This window comes from Leuciscus leuciscus (genome assembly GCF_965113295.1).
Source record: "Leuciscus leuciscus genome assembly, chromosome: 2".
Lineage (NCBI taxonomy): Eukaryota > Metazoa > Chordata > Actinopteri > Cypriniformes > Leuciscidae > Leuciscus > Leuciscus leuciscus.
In genome coordinates, this window is record NC_138726.1 from 55,526,975 (window position 1) to 55,545,240 (window position 18,266).

Here is an 18,266-nt window from a genome sequence, read left to right on the forward strand (position 1 = left end):
TTTCGAACGTTTGTAAAATTGGAGTAATGGTATTATCAGACCATCATGCGACTGTGGAATTGGGTATAGCTCTAAATACAGAAGCTGGTAGAAAGGAAAGATGGCGTTTAAATACTACATTATTACAAGATGAGGAGTTTAGCACATTATCGGCTGATGATCTGACCTCCTTCTTTGAATTAAATGTAGGAAGCACTGATAAGTTGGCGTCTGTATGGGAGGCGTCAAAGCATTCATTAGAGGGAAATTGATTGCATAGGCAGCTTAGAAAGAAAAAGGAAGGAAGAGACTTGGTTAAGAACTTGGAAGCAACAATTTGTTCACTGGAGGAGTTGGCTAGACATTACTCTAATGATTTATATCAGGATATTTGTAAATACAAATTTCAATTACGTGAGATATATAATAAAAAAGCAGAATATGCTCTATTTAGACTACGGACAAGGTTTTATGAAGGAGGTGTAGAAGCGGACAAGCTCCTGTCCTGACCAAAACATTATTCCGGCAATTAAGAAAGGAGATGCTATGGTATCATTGACAAAAGATATAAACAAGGTTTTTCAGAAGTTCTATAAACATCTATATACATCTTCAGGTAGTCTGGATGGAGATTTTTTTTGCCTTTTATTTTTTCTAATATGGAGTTACCTAAATTAGATGTATTGCAATTCGAGTCTCTAGACCTTCCCATTACACAAGAGGAGGTTAAAGCTGCAATAACCTCTATGAAATCTGGCAAATCGCCAGGGGTGGGCGGGTTTCCAGCTGAATATTATAAAAAAAGTGTGTTGACATAGTGGCCCCAATTCTAACAGAAGTCTATTTAGAGGCATTTGAAGCTGAAGTATCGCCTAGTACTTTCATGGAAGCACTGATAACACTGATACCTAAAAATGATAGGGATTTAACAGATTCGGCTAATTTTAGGCCAGTAAGTCTTATTAATGTGGACTGCGAGGTGTTGGCAAAAACGTTAGCTTCACGTTTAGAAAAGGTTCTACCAAGTATAATTTATAAGGACCAAGTGGGATTCATTAAAGGATGGTCATCAGCCGATAATATGAGAAGGCTAATTCATCTGATGAGGCTAAATTCTTCAGAAAACACCCCGATCACGGCTATATCCTCCTTAGACACCGAAAAGGTTTTCGGTTCACCCATTCTTTTTAGTTCACCCATTCTGGTGTAAAGTTCTGGCAGTACTTGAAGAGTGGATGGGGTCTAATTTACCTGTGGAACCACAACTATGCCTTCTTGGAGATAAATCAGTGATACCCAACATATAAAAAAATACATGTACTCTTATTAAGAGTGGTTGTATTAAAGCTGTCAGGATGATTTTACGAAATTGGAAATGCCCCAAAACCCCAGACCTGAAAGACTGGGTTGATGGGATGATTGAAATTGCTGCATATGAGAGCATGTTGGGGAGACCGCATAATGAGGGAGAAAAAGAAAAGAAAAAAAGCATTTTTGGCAGCATATAAAAAGGTTGTAAATGAATAGGACTGCTTAACAATTGTTTAATTTCCATGTGCTTTTGTTTTGGTTGTATTCTACTGATGGTGACTAGTGGCTGAATGTGTAATTGCAAAGGTGATTAGCCTACTGAATAATGTGGTGACGTACTCTGAAGTTTTGACTGTTGAACAATAAAAAAAAGTTGAATTATAAAAATAAAAAAAACGTTTTATTTACACAGAGATGATAACGGTATCGTCCAAAATCGTTCCGTTTTTAAAACTTACTTAATAGTGACTGTAACTGAGGGGCCGTTTACACAACACATTTTTTAAACTTTTTAAAAAAGTTTTGGCCTTTCATTTACACGACAACAGTGTTTTGGGGGGCCTGAAAACGCAAACTTTTGAAAACGGGTTTCAAAGTGCAAGTTTTTGAAAACTATAGCGTTATAATCTCCATGTAAACAACAAAAAACGCAAATTTGTGAAAATGGTGACGTCATGCGCATGTGTATCACGGGTTCAGTCAACATGGACGTAGTTTTTTACAAAGTGACATTGCCACCTACTGGCCTGGCAGCAGAATACAGCGTTTTTAATTGTTTTTCTGGGATCTGTGTGAACAGGGATCATTCTGACAATATTTTCGTCAATACGCAAAAAACACGAAGGAAACACTTTTCTGTTTTTAGTACATCATTGTCGTGTAAACGTACCCTAAATGGAAAAATTAAAAGGAGTTCATCAAGGAAAACTTATTTAATCCCTTAAAACTCATCTTTGATCACCAAAATGACATATTTAAACGTTTTTTCCTTGAAAAAAAAATTCTTCATGTCTTAAAATATCTTGAATGTAACTCGACACCCTTGCCTCATTTAGTATACACGGTTCTATGAATATGCAAATGAGCCCCGCCTCCACTCACTCACTCAGCTCAGAGATCCACTCGTTGACGATCACACGTTGATCTGATTGGTTACAAGGTAGTTTGTGACGTCAGAAACACCAGCGATTTCAAAGCGTGTTTTTGAGTCTGTCTTTGGTTCACTGCAGTTTTAGGGAGAAAATACTCAGCAATGGTGTCGACTTAAGCCGCTTGTCCACCAGCGTCTCGATTTCTGACGCGACGCCAAAGCCCATTCATTTCCTAACTACATCAGGCAGCAAAAACGCCCCCGCAAAGCATGATGGGTCGCGTCGCGTCGATTTGGTCAACAGCGGCGCTGCAAAAAAGTATCTCGGTGGATACTTTATGCAAATGAGAGCGTCAAAACGCGGGGCAGCAGCCAATGGAAACTCGGCGGCGAGAATTTGTGTATGGCCGTTGCTATGGTTTCATTTATTTTTTTATTTTATTTTTTTCGGCGCGAAAAGCAGCGAACGTCACAGGCGTCGCGTCGGAACAAAAATGTATCGGACGCTGGTGGACAAGCGGCTTTAACCCTAACCCTAACCCTTTACACATGGTTTGTCTTAAAGCATATTAATAACACCACATAGACATATAAACAACATTAAAAGCTGGATTTTCACCAGAGGGGGACTTTAAGATCATTTAGCATAACCTTACCTGAATAAAAAAAAGGGTCATATTTACTCCCTCAAAAATATTTACCCCTGTGGTCGCTAAGGTGCTTATAGATGGAAAGATGCTGTATAAATGGACAAAGACAGATAGATAGACAGACCGAAAACACACTACATACACAATGTATATTGTTATATATTTCTGATAGGTAATACTATGTACACACAATATTTAGTGTTATATTTGGACAGACAGACGGATATGCCTTTATCTGTCAAGCTCACATTATAAAGAAGACACACACAAATACATGAATTCGGTTTGAAAAGCAGTTTATTCCGAACCTTTTAATAAAACATACATGAGGTTGGCCCCTTCACGAGTGAAATGCATCTCTCTGAGGAAGGACGTTGAGCGGTGCGGCTACAATCTACAGAGCTGGTAAACGTTTCCCTTCACAGCTGATCTGGGGGGACCAAGGGTTTCTTCTACAATGCTACGATTTCTCATTAAGACAGGGGGCGCTGTTCCGAGATCAGTGCAGAACTCGTGTAACTGCAGCACAATCTAACCAGTGAGGCGTACATTACATGTGATGTGGTGAGAAGAAGGCATCACAAATCATCAGTAATCATGACAAACAGGACAGCCAAAGGTGGGTTCACATTCATATGTGGTGTAAACACAGCATTATTAGAAACTACACGCCTGTCTGTGTCTGTGAGGATAAACAAGTGCGTGCTTTTGTAGTCGTGAGTAAAAAAAAAAAAGAAGAGTATTTTACAATCAATAGTGACATTCATATCTAGCTCCAATTCCTTCATGCTAACATTCATTTCTCCTGATCATTTATCACTTTATTTTCCCTCTTCACTCAAGCTCTTTCTACAACCATTATTTTTGTTCATCCTGACAAAACACAATCATTAAAATTAATCCATTGGTGACTTTTTGCAATACATTCTGTTTGAGTAAATCTCACAAAACTAATCAAGAACGTGTGTCATATTTCACTCAAAAAACCATAAGAAAAAAAAACGTAAAAGTCTTATAGTATTAAGATTTCTTTTTTTTAAAGAAAATTAAGCATATTTAAGGACCATTAAGATGTTTAGCATTGTGACATTAAGGACAATTAAGCACATTTAATCTTACATTTAATTACCGCACAATGTGAAATAACTGCTATATTTCAATGATGAATTATTATTCAATATGGCAGTATTTGTTGTACTGCCTTTAATTTATGCTGAATATATATATATATATATATATATATATAAAATTAGAATTTGGGTGGGAATAATGTAACAATGCAAAGATGGTGGTCCTATTTTCTTTATGCAAAATAAAAATATAATTCCAAATGATTTCAGGTGAAATATGAGTCACATATTTATTCATAAGATTCGCTTGTTTGTATGGCTGGATCCAAAAGCTAATGTCGTCTGTGCATTCAGAGATGAAACTGAGATCATCATCATCTTCGCTCTGATAAACACAGAAGAAAAATCACTCAAATAAACCCGATATCAAACACACTCATCCTGCACATCTTAATCAATGATAAAAAAAGGTAACAGAGTCACATAAAGGTTCAAAGGTTTACACACACCAAAACATTTGTTGTTCCTGTTAGGATATTTAATAATTAAACAACATGAAATGGACAAGATAAAAGAAAAACAGGTGGAATTGTCTGTTTTAGACACAGCTATGATTCATACGGTGTTCTGGCGGCTAGAAAATCATGTAAAAAGAAAAACACGTCACATTATGAGCGGATGGAAAATGCCAGTAATATAGGATTGGCCTTCTCCACCACATCAGACCTATGAGAGACAGAGCTGGGGTGCGTGCAGTCAGATAAAACAAAAATGAGCGTTTGAATTATGAATCTAGATCTGCCCCAAACCCCTAATAATTAAGATCTCTACTCGGCCTGTAAAGCAGAATCCTTCACTGTACCGTTCAACACGTTTTCCAGTCGCTCCAGGACAAAGAAATCCCAACTACAATGTAAACGAAATCCTTGTGCGCTAATTTTGCAAAAGAAAACAAAACCTTAAATAATTTAAATCATTATATACATAAAACTCAGAAGGCAAAAGTGAGGTTGTACCAGTCGGTGCTCGTCCGTCTCTGACCTCTACGTTCATATTTTTCGTAAGTGCAATATAGCTTTTGCACCATTTCAACTTGGTGAGGTCGTTTTGTGAAAGGAGTTAGCATGTATGACCTGTGTTCTCTAAATGGCACTCTCATAGCGGCAATCCCAGCGAAAATAGATGCTTTGTACAGACAGCATTACTTTATCATTGTATGCTAAACTACGCATTTTTGATGCCATGCTATGACGTAATTTTGCCACTGAATGTCTCTAGGGCGGATCGTCTGCCGGTGGTCTAGTAGGTGATAGCGCGCTACGTTGCGTTTTATCTTTTACATTTACGTTCGTTGAGTGTGGCTAATGGCGAAGCAGATGGACGTAGCCCAAGATTATGCAAGCGATGTGAAACTAAAAGACATATTTTTGCTTTTAAGACCTTTTTCTTAGGAAAACGTTTTGAGTAAGGACCATTTCATATATTTTCAATTCAAGTAGGTAGCAAACCGCCTCTCCGTTTGGCCTTTTCCACATCTAGACGCCGTTTTCTAACTGATCAGAGAGCTGCGTCTGGTCAGGTCCACATTACTAGCGCTCAGTCCCCTGGATTCTGACAGGCCGCTGTTAGATTCCTGAAGACACACACACACACACACACAAAATTGGTGTCATGTAACATACAGTGGAAAAACGCATAAATTTTAAAGTGCAGTAAGGGATTTCTGAGAAACCCTGTTGAAACCCTGTCGGAAAAAGCAGCACAACACTCTTGTAGCCAATCAGCAGTTGGGGGGGGTGTGTCCACTCATTATGGGGGAGGAGAGAGTGAGCCAATCAGCAGTTGGGGGTGTGTCCACTCATGATGGGGAGGAGAGAGAGTGAGGCAATCAGCAGTTGGGGCGTGTCCACTCATAATGGGGGAGGAGAGAGTGAGCCAATCAGCTGTTGGGGGTGTGTCCACTCATAATGGAGGAGGAGAGAGAGTGAGCCAATCAGCTGTAGGGGGTGTGTCCACTCATAATGGGGGAGGAGAGAGTGGGCCAATCAGCAGTGGGGGCGTGTCCACTCATAATGGGGGAGGAGAGAGTGAGCCAATCAGCCATTGGGGGTGTGTCCACTCATAATGGAGGAGAGTGAGCCAATCAGCAGTGGGGGGCGTGTCCACTCATAATGGGGGAGGAGAGAGAGTGAGCCAATCAGCAGCTCTGATTCAAAACTTTATTTTTCACAAAGCATTATTTTGCTTCACTTCTGCTATGATAAAAGAGACATCCACTCTTGCAAGTTTGTGCATTTAAAGGGCGGATCAATGAAGGGAGGGGTGTGTGTGTTTGGGTTGATTTCCAATATCATCAGTGTTTCTCAGAAATCACTGCACCTTTAAAGCTGAGTGAATATTCCCTGCATAAAGTTAAAATCTTAATTCATGTTTTTTTTTTTACCTTACTGTGAACAAACATGTTATTCTAAAGTAAAGTACAGAAGTAAAATGGGTTGTCAGTGGTGTTTCAAGTCCATCAAAATGCTTTTTATATATTTATATCACTGTATTAATACAAATTTGATCTGTATTATCAGCCTCTCTTGCATTAAAGCACATGCATGACTTGGAGTGATTTTGCTTTTTATCTGCAAATCGTTCAGCTTTTTTCTGTTTGGTTAAGTGTGAATTGACTTTCAACAAGCTTATTTTTGGATATACACTACCGTTCAAAAGTTTGGAGCGGGTAAGATTTTTGAAAGAAGTAAAATACATTAAAAAAAAAAACAGTACTATTAAAATAACTTTTCTATTGTAATATATTGTAAAATGTAATCTATTCCTGTGATCAAAGCTGGATTTTCAGCATCATTACTCCAGTCTTCAGTGTCACATGATCCTTCAGAAATCATTCTAATATGATGATTTGATGCTCACCAAACATTTCTGATTATTATCAATGTTGAAAACAGTCGTGCTGCTTCATATCTTTGCGGAAACTGATACTTTTTTTTTTTTTCAGGATTCCGTGATGAATAAAAACAAAAGTCTTAACTGTAACTTTTGATCAATTCAATGCATCCTTGCTGAATAAAGTATCCATTTCTTTAAAAAAACAAACAAATAAGTGTATGCAGACATGAAAACACACCTGTGAGGTTTCTTCTACGCTCTTGTTGAGGAAATTTAAGGAGCTTGCCCTCTTCATCCTTATGAACGAAACAAGAACAGCAGTTACAGGCTGGCATCAGAGCAGATTGTGTGTTTGTCAGGTGTCTTGGAGAAGATCATCCCTGATGTGTCGAGGTTTACTCTCACCCGGGGTTGCGTGGCTCCTGTGGGCCGCTGCCCTGCAGTTTCTTCACCAGCATCTCACTGCTGCGGCGCAGGGCTTCACGAATCTTCCCGAACGAGCCGCTCCTGCGCAGGGCGCCGTTGCCATCCTGTGCCCGGGAAATATGATCAACTTCAAGCTTTATATATATATATATATATATATATATATATATATATATATATATATATAGTGTTGGGTAGTAAATAACTCAATCTTTGGAATCGGATTACATTATCCAGATTACATGTAATCAGATTCCAAAGATTAAGTACTTGTAATTAGATTGTTACATTTTAAAATACTTGTAATCAGACTTGAGTTACTTTTTTTATTGATTACATAATTACATTATTCTCACAATGGCAGTAAATTATTCATACTTAATTTATCTTTTAAAATGTTCTTTTCTATAAAAGTCCACTGCTAATATCCGTTCAGAAGGTCTTCCAGGGTTGTGGAATTTCACACAGATTAGCTAGTAGTCATGTGACTATCACTGAAAAGCGAGCCAAACACAGCATTTGATCACTGGATTTACATTGCAATATTGCATATCTAAAAAACTCCTGATGTAAACATTCATTTATTATTTGAATTATCACTCAGTGAGTCATTTAACCATGTATTACTGTCTTTAAAAGGCTTTTGTATTTCTAACACATTAAAATATTAGAGGTGGGCATAGATTAATTTTTTTAATCTAGATTAATCTAGATTAAAATGGCTCATTTGAATTCTGCCGAAGGCATTCAGAATATGTGTGCTACCCAAATAATGACTATGAAAGTAAGTCTTTGAGAACGGGTTTCTCAAGCCAGGTGGCGCATTAGACCAGGGGCTCATCTCCTGTTTCCAAAATGCATCATAAACTGCTTGAGAAAGCTGTTCTACTCATAGACTGTAAAAGGTTACTACTGTACCGTTACCGTCCGTAGGCAACATTAGGTAGGCCTATGTTATTATCAACTACTATAGGCTATCAATTAGGGATGGGCGATATGGCCTAAAATCTATATTGTGATATACATTGCAGCCTCTTGCGATAACGATATACAGTATATTATAATAAAACCATTTCAGAACAGATTACACAGACCCATGCTAAACAACTGCTAAATGTATTTTTTTTTAAAGGGTGTATGTAGTTTTGAGAACATATATTGTGCAAAACTGTAAGTATACAACATAATTTTGCAGATAAATAAAATTTAAGTACACTAGCTGCAGAGACTTAAGTAGGTATAATGTTTATTATGGCTTGGAGCTTATGAAACCCCAAATTTAAAATTAGAATATTGTCTAACTGATGTCTTTTCAGTTAAAAAGAAACACAACAACGATTCTTAAAATCGAGATTATGTGCTACACCACTAAGATATATTGGAATGGGAATAATACGCGCGCGCTGGTATTCAGTGATATCATGTTTCGTTTTGAATTTGAGGTGGTAGAACGGATTAGTCGTGTGTTAACTTACCGAACTGTTACCCCACACACTCTGTATATAGTTTGCTGCTGCTCGTCTGACGGCTTAAACCCGAACCAAGTCCAAATAATGGATGTTGCACCGATCTTTTTCACCAGCTTTCACTTTCAGCCGTGTTTACTTAAGATGACGACGAATATGCGTTGCAGCCGGGTTTACCTCGCGGCCGCGGGTAGATTGCGTCATCATAGCTTGTGTAGTATAGAGCCATCTCCCAACCCAACTTGGAGAATAGATTAACGGCGATATTTTTTTTATCGCGCGATAAGAGTCTCGCGTTAACGCAGCACGTTAACGCCGATAACGGCCCACCACTATAAAATATACAAATTCATATTTACATGGATTGCAGGGAGTCCTTTTTTGTCAGCGGAGACCTAATATACAGCATTAACGTGAAGTAGCCCCTGAGATTTGAACTTAAGTCAGTAGTAAAATTAAGACAATAATAATAAATTATAAACTTAAGTTCATTGTTCTCTGATGTCGGTTAATGGTCACATGACATGCAGGAACACAAATAATTATTTTTTAAATCTTAAGTAATTGTTTTATTTTGATTGTTTTTATTTTAATTTGACATTTTTATGATTTATTTAATTACATTAAAGGTTCACTATGTCACTTTTGGCCCTCTAGCGGTTAAAAAACAAAACTGCATGCATTTTGCAGAAGAACATTGTTTTGGTTGTGCTTCGGCTCCGCGTGACTTTGCGGATGAATATGATTATTCTGCTCATAAAACATTCACTATAGGTTTAAGAGACATAACCAGTTTAGATGGAAAGGATCTCAAGCTGACTAGCTGAAGTCGTTACTGTATCTTTACCCATTAATACACACATTACTTCCTTGAAAATAAATTCCAGCACAGCGCTACATCAGCCATAATGAAACGAGCCCTCACAATAGATTTCACCATCCTGACAAGATCTAAAATATAAACACTTATAACAGCTTACCATAGTGAATCAGTGTAAGACAAAAACACGCTTTGGAAGAACGACTGATGGTGATTTGACAAAAAATAAAAAGTTACATAGTGCACCTTTAAATGCTTTTCATTATCAATAAACGTAATAGCTTTTCATTAATAATAATAACAACTATTATTAATAATTGAGCACCAATAATAATTTATAAGAACTGAGCAGCCTATTAGAATGATTTCTGAAGGATCATGTGACACTGAAGACTGGAGTAATGATGCTGAAAATCCAGCTTTGATCACAGGAATACATTATGTATTACAATAGGAAATGTATATAATACACAAACAAAGGGTGTAAGAGCTCCACTGACCCCGGTCCACTCGGCTTCGTCCCCATCACAGTCTCCTCGGGGGCCTCCGGGGCCGTTTACTCCGTCCCGGGTCTGACGTCTGTCCCCTCCAGCACAACCTCCGTCCTTCAGCAGCTCCACCACTTTACTCTGGTTGATCGCATCGATGCCCTGACATGTCATGGTGTGTCAGCAGGGTTATTATAGTTCACTGAAACTAAAACTAAACAACATTTGTGTTGCTTGAAATAAAAAAAATATTAAAAAAATTATTGTAATTTCATTTAACTACATACTAAAATAAAATTAATGAAAACTATATATATATAAAAAAATTTAAAATAAATTGATGAACTTTTTTTTTATTCAGCATATTCAATAAGAAACTATAATAGTATCTCAATGATACTAAAATAACACGGGTTGTCAGTCAATTGAAATGGCATTAATTTAAGATTAATAAAGGAAAGTAAAAGAAACTGAACAGAAGAAGCAATGTGAGTCTAAAAGTTTAATCATTGAGGTATTCTTAACTCCCTTCTCTTCCTGTGTGAGTCATCTGCACTCAGGAAGTCAAGCATCAGGTAGGAAATCCGTGTGTGTGTGTGTGTGTGTGTGTGTGTGTGTGTGTGTGTGTGTGTGTGTGTGTGTGTACCTGCTTGCGGTTCTTGGTCGCACACTCCTCCAGCGTCTCAGCGGCCTCCAGTTTGCCCTGCCGGCGGTACAGAGCGCCCAGACTCTTCAGTGTGGTGTTCACAGTGGGGCTGCGTGAGACAAACACACACACACACTCAACAGAACAATCACTCCAAAACATGAGCTGCGGCACAAATCACGTACTTTAGTGCGTTCAAACTGAAAATCCTAAAAAGAATAAGTGCACTCGACTGTCGTAGCGGAGGGGGAGGGGGAGGGGCTACCAGACTCCAATGTTGAAAGACAAAATAAACATATAAAGTTCATACACTACACGGTTGAGTATATAGTGTATACGTGTATAGTGCGTCATTTGGGACACAGCTATAGACTACGTTATGAGATTTAGGCAATATTGTGATTAAACTTCGCCTAATGCCATAAACACAATACTTTGATCACGTTGATGCGATCAAGCCAATAATCGTGGCATCCATAATCGTAGCATCCATAATCGTGGTAAAACGTGGCTTATGCCGATTTAATCACAATAAAAAGGCATCTAAACACTTTAAATCGCATCTATTCCACTCTGACCAAGTGCGCATGTGCTGAAGAAACTGAGTTCATGCTGACAACATTGTGTCATATGAATATAATGCAGTATTTTGATGGTCGAAAACAGTGAAATGGAGACATTTAGGAGTTTCACTGGAAAAATGACCGAGGCCGGATACTAAAGAACCGGTGAACAAATCTGTGTGCGCTGGAAGAGCTTGGCCAGTAACGCATGAGAGTTCATCAATTCTGACTTGACAACTCGGAGTGTTTGCCCTGGGAATGGATATGACACTGTAGATGTGTTTGGTCTTGGTGGAATAGATCTGCTATACTGTCATTCCTGATGCTGGAGAGCAAGAACAGGACTTGCATCTGCCAATACACACACGACACGCTTCTGTGAGCAAGCAAACATACAGCATACATGAATTACCCATAGCAGATCTATACAGGTGGAGCTGGGGAAGGTGGAGGGTTTCACCGCACTGCTAAGGCAAATGCTACCCAAGTCTTTGAAGATTGAGCAGCGAGCTCATTGGCTACTGATCCGGCAGGAACCAATCAGCTGCGCCCTATAGCTAACGATGTGATTATGATCAGGTGAGTAAAGGACCTATTAGCCTGCGCCATCTAGAGGTTCATGACAGAACTCTGTATTAATGAAGGCATGTAAACGGGTGTGAAGAGGTTTGCTCGTGTCATGTCAACATCTTTCTGCGATTAAGTTCTGACTCTAGTGATTGGAAATAATCACATGTAAACGCAGCCATTGATTCGTCCACACTTTGATTACCCATAATCCTCTGGGGGCACCTGCACACTCACCTGTCCACTTTGCAGGCTTTGTACCAGCTGCCGTACTCTCCGTAAGGACCAGAGTCCTTTCTCTTCCCCTGAAATGAACATCAGACAAACTGATTGCATGGTTCTTTTTTTTTATCTCTACAACTTTCTGAAACAAAATCATCTTAAATATGATGAATTGAGCGGATAAAAAATATGAAAATTGGTAAAAATAATGAATATATGAAGACAAGGCTGAATTGCAGTATAAAATATAAAAAATAAAGTTATATTGCTTAAATATTTTTGAATATAGATAAGTTTATTAATATGGGTAAGTGGATATAAGCATAATTATGAATAATACTTATTGATATTGAATTATGAAATATACACTATCATTCAAAAGTTTGGGGTCAGTAAGATTAATGTTTTTTTTTTAAGAAGTTTTTTCTGCTCACCAACGCTGCATTTATTTGATCCAAAATAAAACAGTAATATTGTGAAATATTATTACTATTAAAAATAACTCTTTTCTATTGTAATATATTTTAAACTGTAATTTATTTTAAACTGTAATTTATTCCTGTGATCAAAGCTGAATTTTCAGCATCATTACTCCAGTCTTCAGTGTCACATGATCCTTCAGAAATCATAATAATATGATGATTTGCTGCTCAAGAAACATTTCTGATTATTATCAATGTTGAAAACAGTCGTGCTGATCCATATTTTTGTGGAAACTGTCATTTTTTCAGGATTCTTTAATGAATAGAAATGATTAGAAACCACATTTACTGCCACTTTTGTTAAATTTATTGCATCCTTGCTGAATAAAAGTAATAATTTCTTTAAAAAAAATCCTTATTGAACCCAAACTTGTAAATGATAGTGTAAATTTGTATAAATGTAAATTTAACCAAATGTATACCAACATGTAAATGAAGCCTGTAATACCTTGCTCTCCTCTCGCTCCTCTGCATGCATCCAGATTGGCTTGTTATCATCTAAGAGAAAAAAATTACATTCTCATTATAAGCAATATAGCAAAAACCGGCATTGTTTTGTGATTTATTCAAATATTGTCAAATGCTTTTGTGTGTTTTTAGCATTTTCCTCTGCCTGGCATCAGATACTGAGTGGCTAGTCTTCTTTTATTGACTATAATTAGCTTGTTGAAGCTCTTAGGAACATCAAGTGGATGTTTGATCATAATCCTGTAAGCGTCTGATTGGCTTAAAGGCCTGCGATGTCACAACAGATGGCCTCAGTGAACAAGATTAGACAAAACCTCTGAAAGACCATCAAACATCTCACTGTGATTCACTCACCATTTCATCCTGACAAAAACTGATCATGAAGATGCAAAACAAAAGTGTTTATTCTTACAAAAACACATTTACATAAAATAAGAACATATGCATGAATGAGCGATTTCCATTGCATGCATAATTAAAGCAACATCTTCCTGAAATGTGTTTTATGAGAAGCACTTACTGTTGACCGATCCGAACTCTTTCTCATGCGCGCGGGTCAGAATCTCCTTGTACAGCGTCTCGGCGTCTTTGAACTTGCCCTGTTTCAGGTAACACGTCGCCTGTGGAGGAGAGATGATCACCATCGATGAGCTTCAGGCTGAAGAATGCTTGTTCTTCACCCGCAGTCTCTCCAGACAAAAGACGATACTGATCTTTATTGGCCATGAATATGCACTTTCTACAATAGGAGCTCATGACATCAGCAATATAAATAGGAAGTACAGATTCATTCTGTTTGCTCTCAACATAAAAAAGCTCTTCTTATCGTTCATATGTTTTTCCCTTCTTGTGTAAGTAATATACTGTATGAAATAAAAAATATATATTTTGTTGGCAATAATTCATCATGATTATCTTAATATGCTTTTTATTTGGCCTTTAAAAAAAAGACCAATAAAGTGCCTTGAAACACACATCCTTATTCAGTGTGTTGAGGAAATTTCCACGGAAACAGGAAGACAGGGCGGGGCATATCGATCAGCTCCTCCCCTTTTTTAAAGTAGCCAATAGTGTTTAGTTAATGTCAGTTTAGTTGAGCTCGATAAAGTCGCAGTTTCCTCCTAATCTCTAACCGTTTCTCCTCCGTATCGCTTTAAAATACAGCATTCAGTGCAGGATTCAAAGGGTCCGATACGTTTTCTGGTCTGCGCGACTCGATCACATGATCCGCTCTGTGTATCGTGTCTCTGGACCGGAGCTGCGGCGGCTCACATGACACTGGCGTGACACCAGACTTCATTCGCTCCAATGGAGAGCATATTTACACAGTCTGGATCGTTCCCTGTCCCCTATATAGTGCACTGTGTGTAGTTTACCATGTAGAAAATAGTAAATGTGTGAACAAGTGACCGATTTCAGCCACAGCTTCAGCATCTATTTATAATGTAGGGGCGGGGCTTAAGATTCTAGAGAACATTTGATTGGACAGAAAATGATGATGTCATCAAAATCATTGATCCATATCGGCGGAAGTGAGAGACTAAGTTTTGAATGCTTATATCTTCTAAATGCAAATTTTGTCATCGTTTTGGAGCACACTAGCTTATAGATAACACTAAGGTTAACATATTCATACTAAAAAAAATACCCAATACCCCATAAAATTTAATTTTTGATTTCATGGGTACTTTAATATTGTGGCAGTAGACGTGCCAACTTATTGAGATTAACTTCTGTGAATCAGTTTAAACAGTACATTTCATAAAAAAATGAATCTCAATAAGCTGGCACGTCTACTGTCACAATATAAACGTCCCCAACGATTAATTTGCAACATCACAAGAAAGTTATCTTCAATTAAATATCACGACTGAACATTTCAACATATAATATTTCTCTATCTGGCCTCACCAGGTTGTTTTTGGTCTTGGCCACGTTGGGGTCGTCGGCGCCCAGTTTGTTCTCGTAGATCTCGAGCGCCCTGCGGTAATAATACTCCACTTCCTCGTACTTGCCCTGATTCTGACACAGCAGGGCCAGATTGTTGAGCTGCTTCGCCACGTCAGGGTGGAATTTACCCAGAACCTGCAAACACAGTATAAATCAATCTAACAACAGTGGCTAGACCAGAGCCCCAACATGACAGAGTTGAGCGTGTCCTCCACCTTCTCCCGGATCTCCAGCGCTCTCTTGCACAGCGGCTCGGCCTCCTTGTGTTTCCCGCGCTTGCCGTACAGCACGGCCAGGTTGTTGAGCGTGGCGGCGACGGCCGGGTGATCTTTCCCCAGAGTCTTCTCTCTGATGGCCAGCGCGTCGTTCAGCAGGTGAGCCGCCTCTTTATACTTATTCTGATCCCTGGAGGAACACACGGGAATGCATGTGACGACGGAGAGGTAGTTTAGTTTAGTTTGAAAACGTTTTGGTCTTCCGTCCACACTGAGACAGCGTTTTTATTAATGAAAACACTCTCCAAAGTGAATAAATCTGAAACCGCTGTTTTCGTGTTGTAGTGTGGACTGTCAAAACGGAGGTATTTTAAAATGATGACGCATGTTTAGTCATGTGACGCATAACAAAACCGTAGATGTTCATGTTTATACCGGTATTGTGCCCGTTATGTGCTATTCACTTTAACACAGTTGTTACTTTGCACACTCTTCATTTCACAGTCCTGCAAAGATGACAAAATTATTTACAGCAAACATTTAAATGTTTATGTTTTCAACAACAAATTAATATGTCATTCACATTTTTCATAAAATAAAAGTTATTATGTGCAATTAAAATGTTTATATACAACCCAGTTTTTATTTTATTATTGATTATTAAATAAATTTGATTACTTGATAATTAAATTTTATTGATTTTGTCCAGTTTCGGTTTTTGTCTGAATGAAAACATTGGTGTTTATTTCGGTGCATCAGTAATATTTTCAATATTGACCAGTGGCCGGTTGCATCAACTGATTAGACTAGTCTTAACCATCTAATTTATTTCTTTAAGGCTGGTCATAACGTTTTTATGTCAGTAACAAAGTAGATTTTTGAATCCTAAAAGTAAGACTGATTACTCTAGTTAATCAGACTAGTTCTTAAAGGGACAGTTCACCCAAAAAAAATGAAAATTCTGTCATCATTTACTCACACTCACCCTGTATGGGTTTCTGTCTTCTGTTGAACACAAAAGAGGATATTTTGAAGAATATGGGAAACCAGACAGTTCCATAGTATGAATTGCAGAATTTAAATTTTTGGGTGAACTATCCCTTTAAGACAGTGTCTGTGTGTGTGCAACTGGCCCGATATTCTGCAGCATCGCTGACCTGTACACCAGGGCGAGGATGTTGAGCATGGTGGCCACATCGGGGTGGTCGTGTCCCGAGGTTTTCTCCAGGTCCTCCAGGGCCTGTTTGCAGAGCGGCACGGCCACCTCGTAGCGGCCCTGAGACGCGTACTGGATCACCAGGTTGTGGAGGGTTCGGAGGCGGGCGGGGATCTCGTAGCCTCCCTGCTGTGCCGCCGCTTCACCACTGGGCTGAGCTGGAGAGAGAGAGAGAGAGAGAGAGAGAGAGAGAGACAGACAGGGGAACAGCGAGAGGTTAAGGTCGAGAGTTACTGTGCGTTCACACACACGCCCTGCCAACACCACAGAAAGATTCCGCTCTGACGTAGATCGAAAGCTTTGTCTTGCAAACTTTATTTAAAGGGGCCGCAAAGCAAACAAGCATGTTGATCGGTATTTGTGCAGACTGACCACAGGTAGGGTATAAGTTAACCTCAGGAAATCTTTTAAATGTGAAAGTAAGAAATTGATCGATAGATGTTTGCTAACGAAATAAACCAATTAAAAGCTATTTGTGTGGCGTGGCTTTTGTGTTCATAGTCTAATTTCAACATGTAGTTTATAGGAGACGTTTACTAGCCTTGGTCTTTAATTAACATTAACATTAATTTGTGTGCAGCCCACATTACAGTAACGGTCCTGGTTGAAGTGTGGCCTTAATGCAATTGGTCAAATCTGTGTTGTTTTGAGCAAATTAATTGCATTGCCGCTGAAAAACAAGCTTTTTTGTTACTCAAATGTGGCCTATAAATAGTGTTGCGCTTCTTATCGAATTCACATGATCAACCTCTCCTCTATTTTGCTCGGGAACTAATGCGGTCGGAACCACAGTTTGCACGACTGCGTTCTCTGGATAACCGGAGGACTTCTACATCCCGATTGGATAACTCAATACCATAAAGTTGCCCTGACTTCAACTTTCCTCGACGCCCTCACCGTCCAAGACGTGCCACTTCTCACACATTTTTTTCACCAAATCACATTGAAAATCAATGACTTCTGGTCACTCTGACACTCTCCCCGGCGGCGGCGTGAACGCACAGTAACGCGAGCGAGCGTTTTCAATTCATTCCTATGGAAGTCGAGGTTCACACTAAAGCAGTGCATTTTGGGATTGACAGCGGACCGGAGAAAGCGTTGAGAGCGTCAAAAGGTTGGGCAGTTCTCGACTTTATGCAAATATCAAGTGAAAAACACGGTCGGCAGCCAATCGCTGTGAGGTTCGGGATGTGACGTCTGTCTTGAGTGTTTCAAAATATGCAAATTGTGCTGGAATTTATGCTGGATTTAGTGCGTAAATCATTTTGTTTACAAATTAGACGATTTGCAGTTGTTATATATATGTTAAATATTTCTTTTTGGATGTGTTCATTGTGATTATACTGGCTGGGTTTATAAAAGTTGGTAAAAACTGACAGGATATCTTTGCTTGGGGCATTTGGAAACAAAGCTTGTCTTCATACATCATCGCCCTCTCTCACCTGGTCCCTGGTCGTCATCGTTGGGAAAGAGATCGTCCAGGTTGTCCTTCTCCTTCTCTCCGGGCTTCTCCTCCGAGGGCGAGGTGTCCTCGTCCAGCTTGCGGATCTGGTTCATGAACTCCAGGTGTTTCTTCTCCTCCTCCAGCTGTGCGACGCTCTGCTCGCTCTTCTGCAGCTTGTGCTGAGTGCTGGCCAACTCGTCCCGGAGCCACTGGTTCTCCTGGCAGAGCCGGCGCACCTGAGCGCGCAACTTCTGCTTCTCCGACTCCACGGCGCTCAGGTGACCCGACAGAGCGATGA

At 39.1% G+C, this 18,266-nt stretch overlaps 1 protein-coding gene and 1 long non-coding RNA gene across 2 annotated transcripts in view; one reads left to right on the forward strand and one right to left on the reverse strand.

Annotated features, from left to right (window-relative positions):
* The window catches only part of LOC309493364, a 70,063-nt gene extending 60,143 nt beyond the window's left edge, over positions 1-9,920 (forward strand). Inside the window, exon 2 of the long non-coding RNA XR_014203870.1 lies at positions 8,565-9,920. This is a non-coding gene — a long non-coding RNA (uncharacterized lncRNA). The remainder of the gene's footprint in view (positions 1-8,564) is intronic.
* Positions 3,310-18,266, reverse strand: part of klc2 (kinesin light chain 2) — a 19,562-nt gene continuing 4,605 nt past the window's right edge. Inside the window, exons 3-14 of the mRNA XM_082162366.1 lie at positions 17,967-18,266; positions 16,466-16,682; positions 15,309-15,498; positions 15,055-15,228; positions 13,664-13,763; positions 13,124-13,173; positions 12,209-12,276; positions 10,842-10,950; positions 10,208-10,357; positions 7,401-7,525; positions 7,234-7,291; positions 3,310-5,733 (exon numbers count right to left, since the gene is read on the reverse strand). The exon at positions 17,967-18,266 is cut by the window's right edge and continues 4 nt beyond it. Coding sequence (XP_082018492.1) covers positions 5,650-5,733; positions 7,234-7,291; positions 7,401-7,525; positions 10,208-10,357; positions 10,842-10,950; positions 12,209-12,276; positions 13,124-13,173; positions 13,664-13,763; positions 15,055-15,228; positions 15,309-15,498; positions 16,466-16,682; positions 17,967-18,266 — 1,625 coding nt within the window. The 3' untranslated portion in view covers positions 3,310-5,649. The remainder of the gene's footprint in view (positions 5,734-7,233; positions 7,292-7,400; positions 7,526-10,207; positions 10,358-10,841; positions 10,951-12,208; positions 12,277-13,123; positions 13,174-13,663; positions 13,764-15,054; positions 15,229-15,308; positions 15,499-16,465; positions 16,683-17,966) is intronic.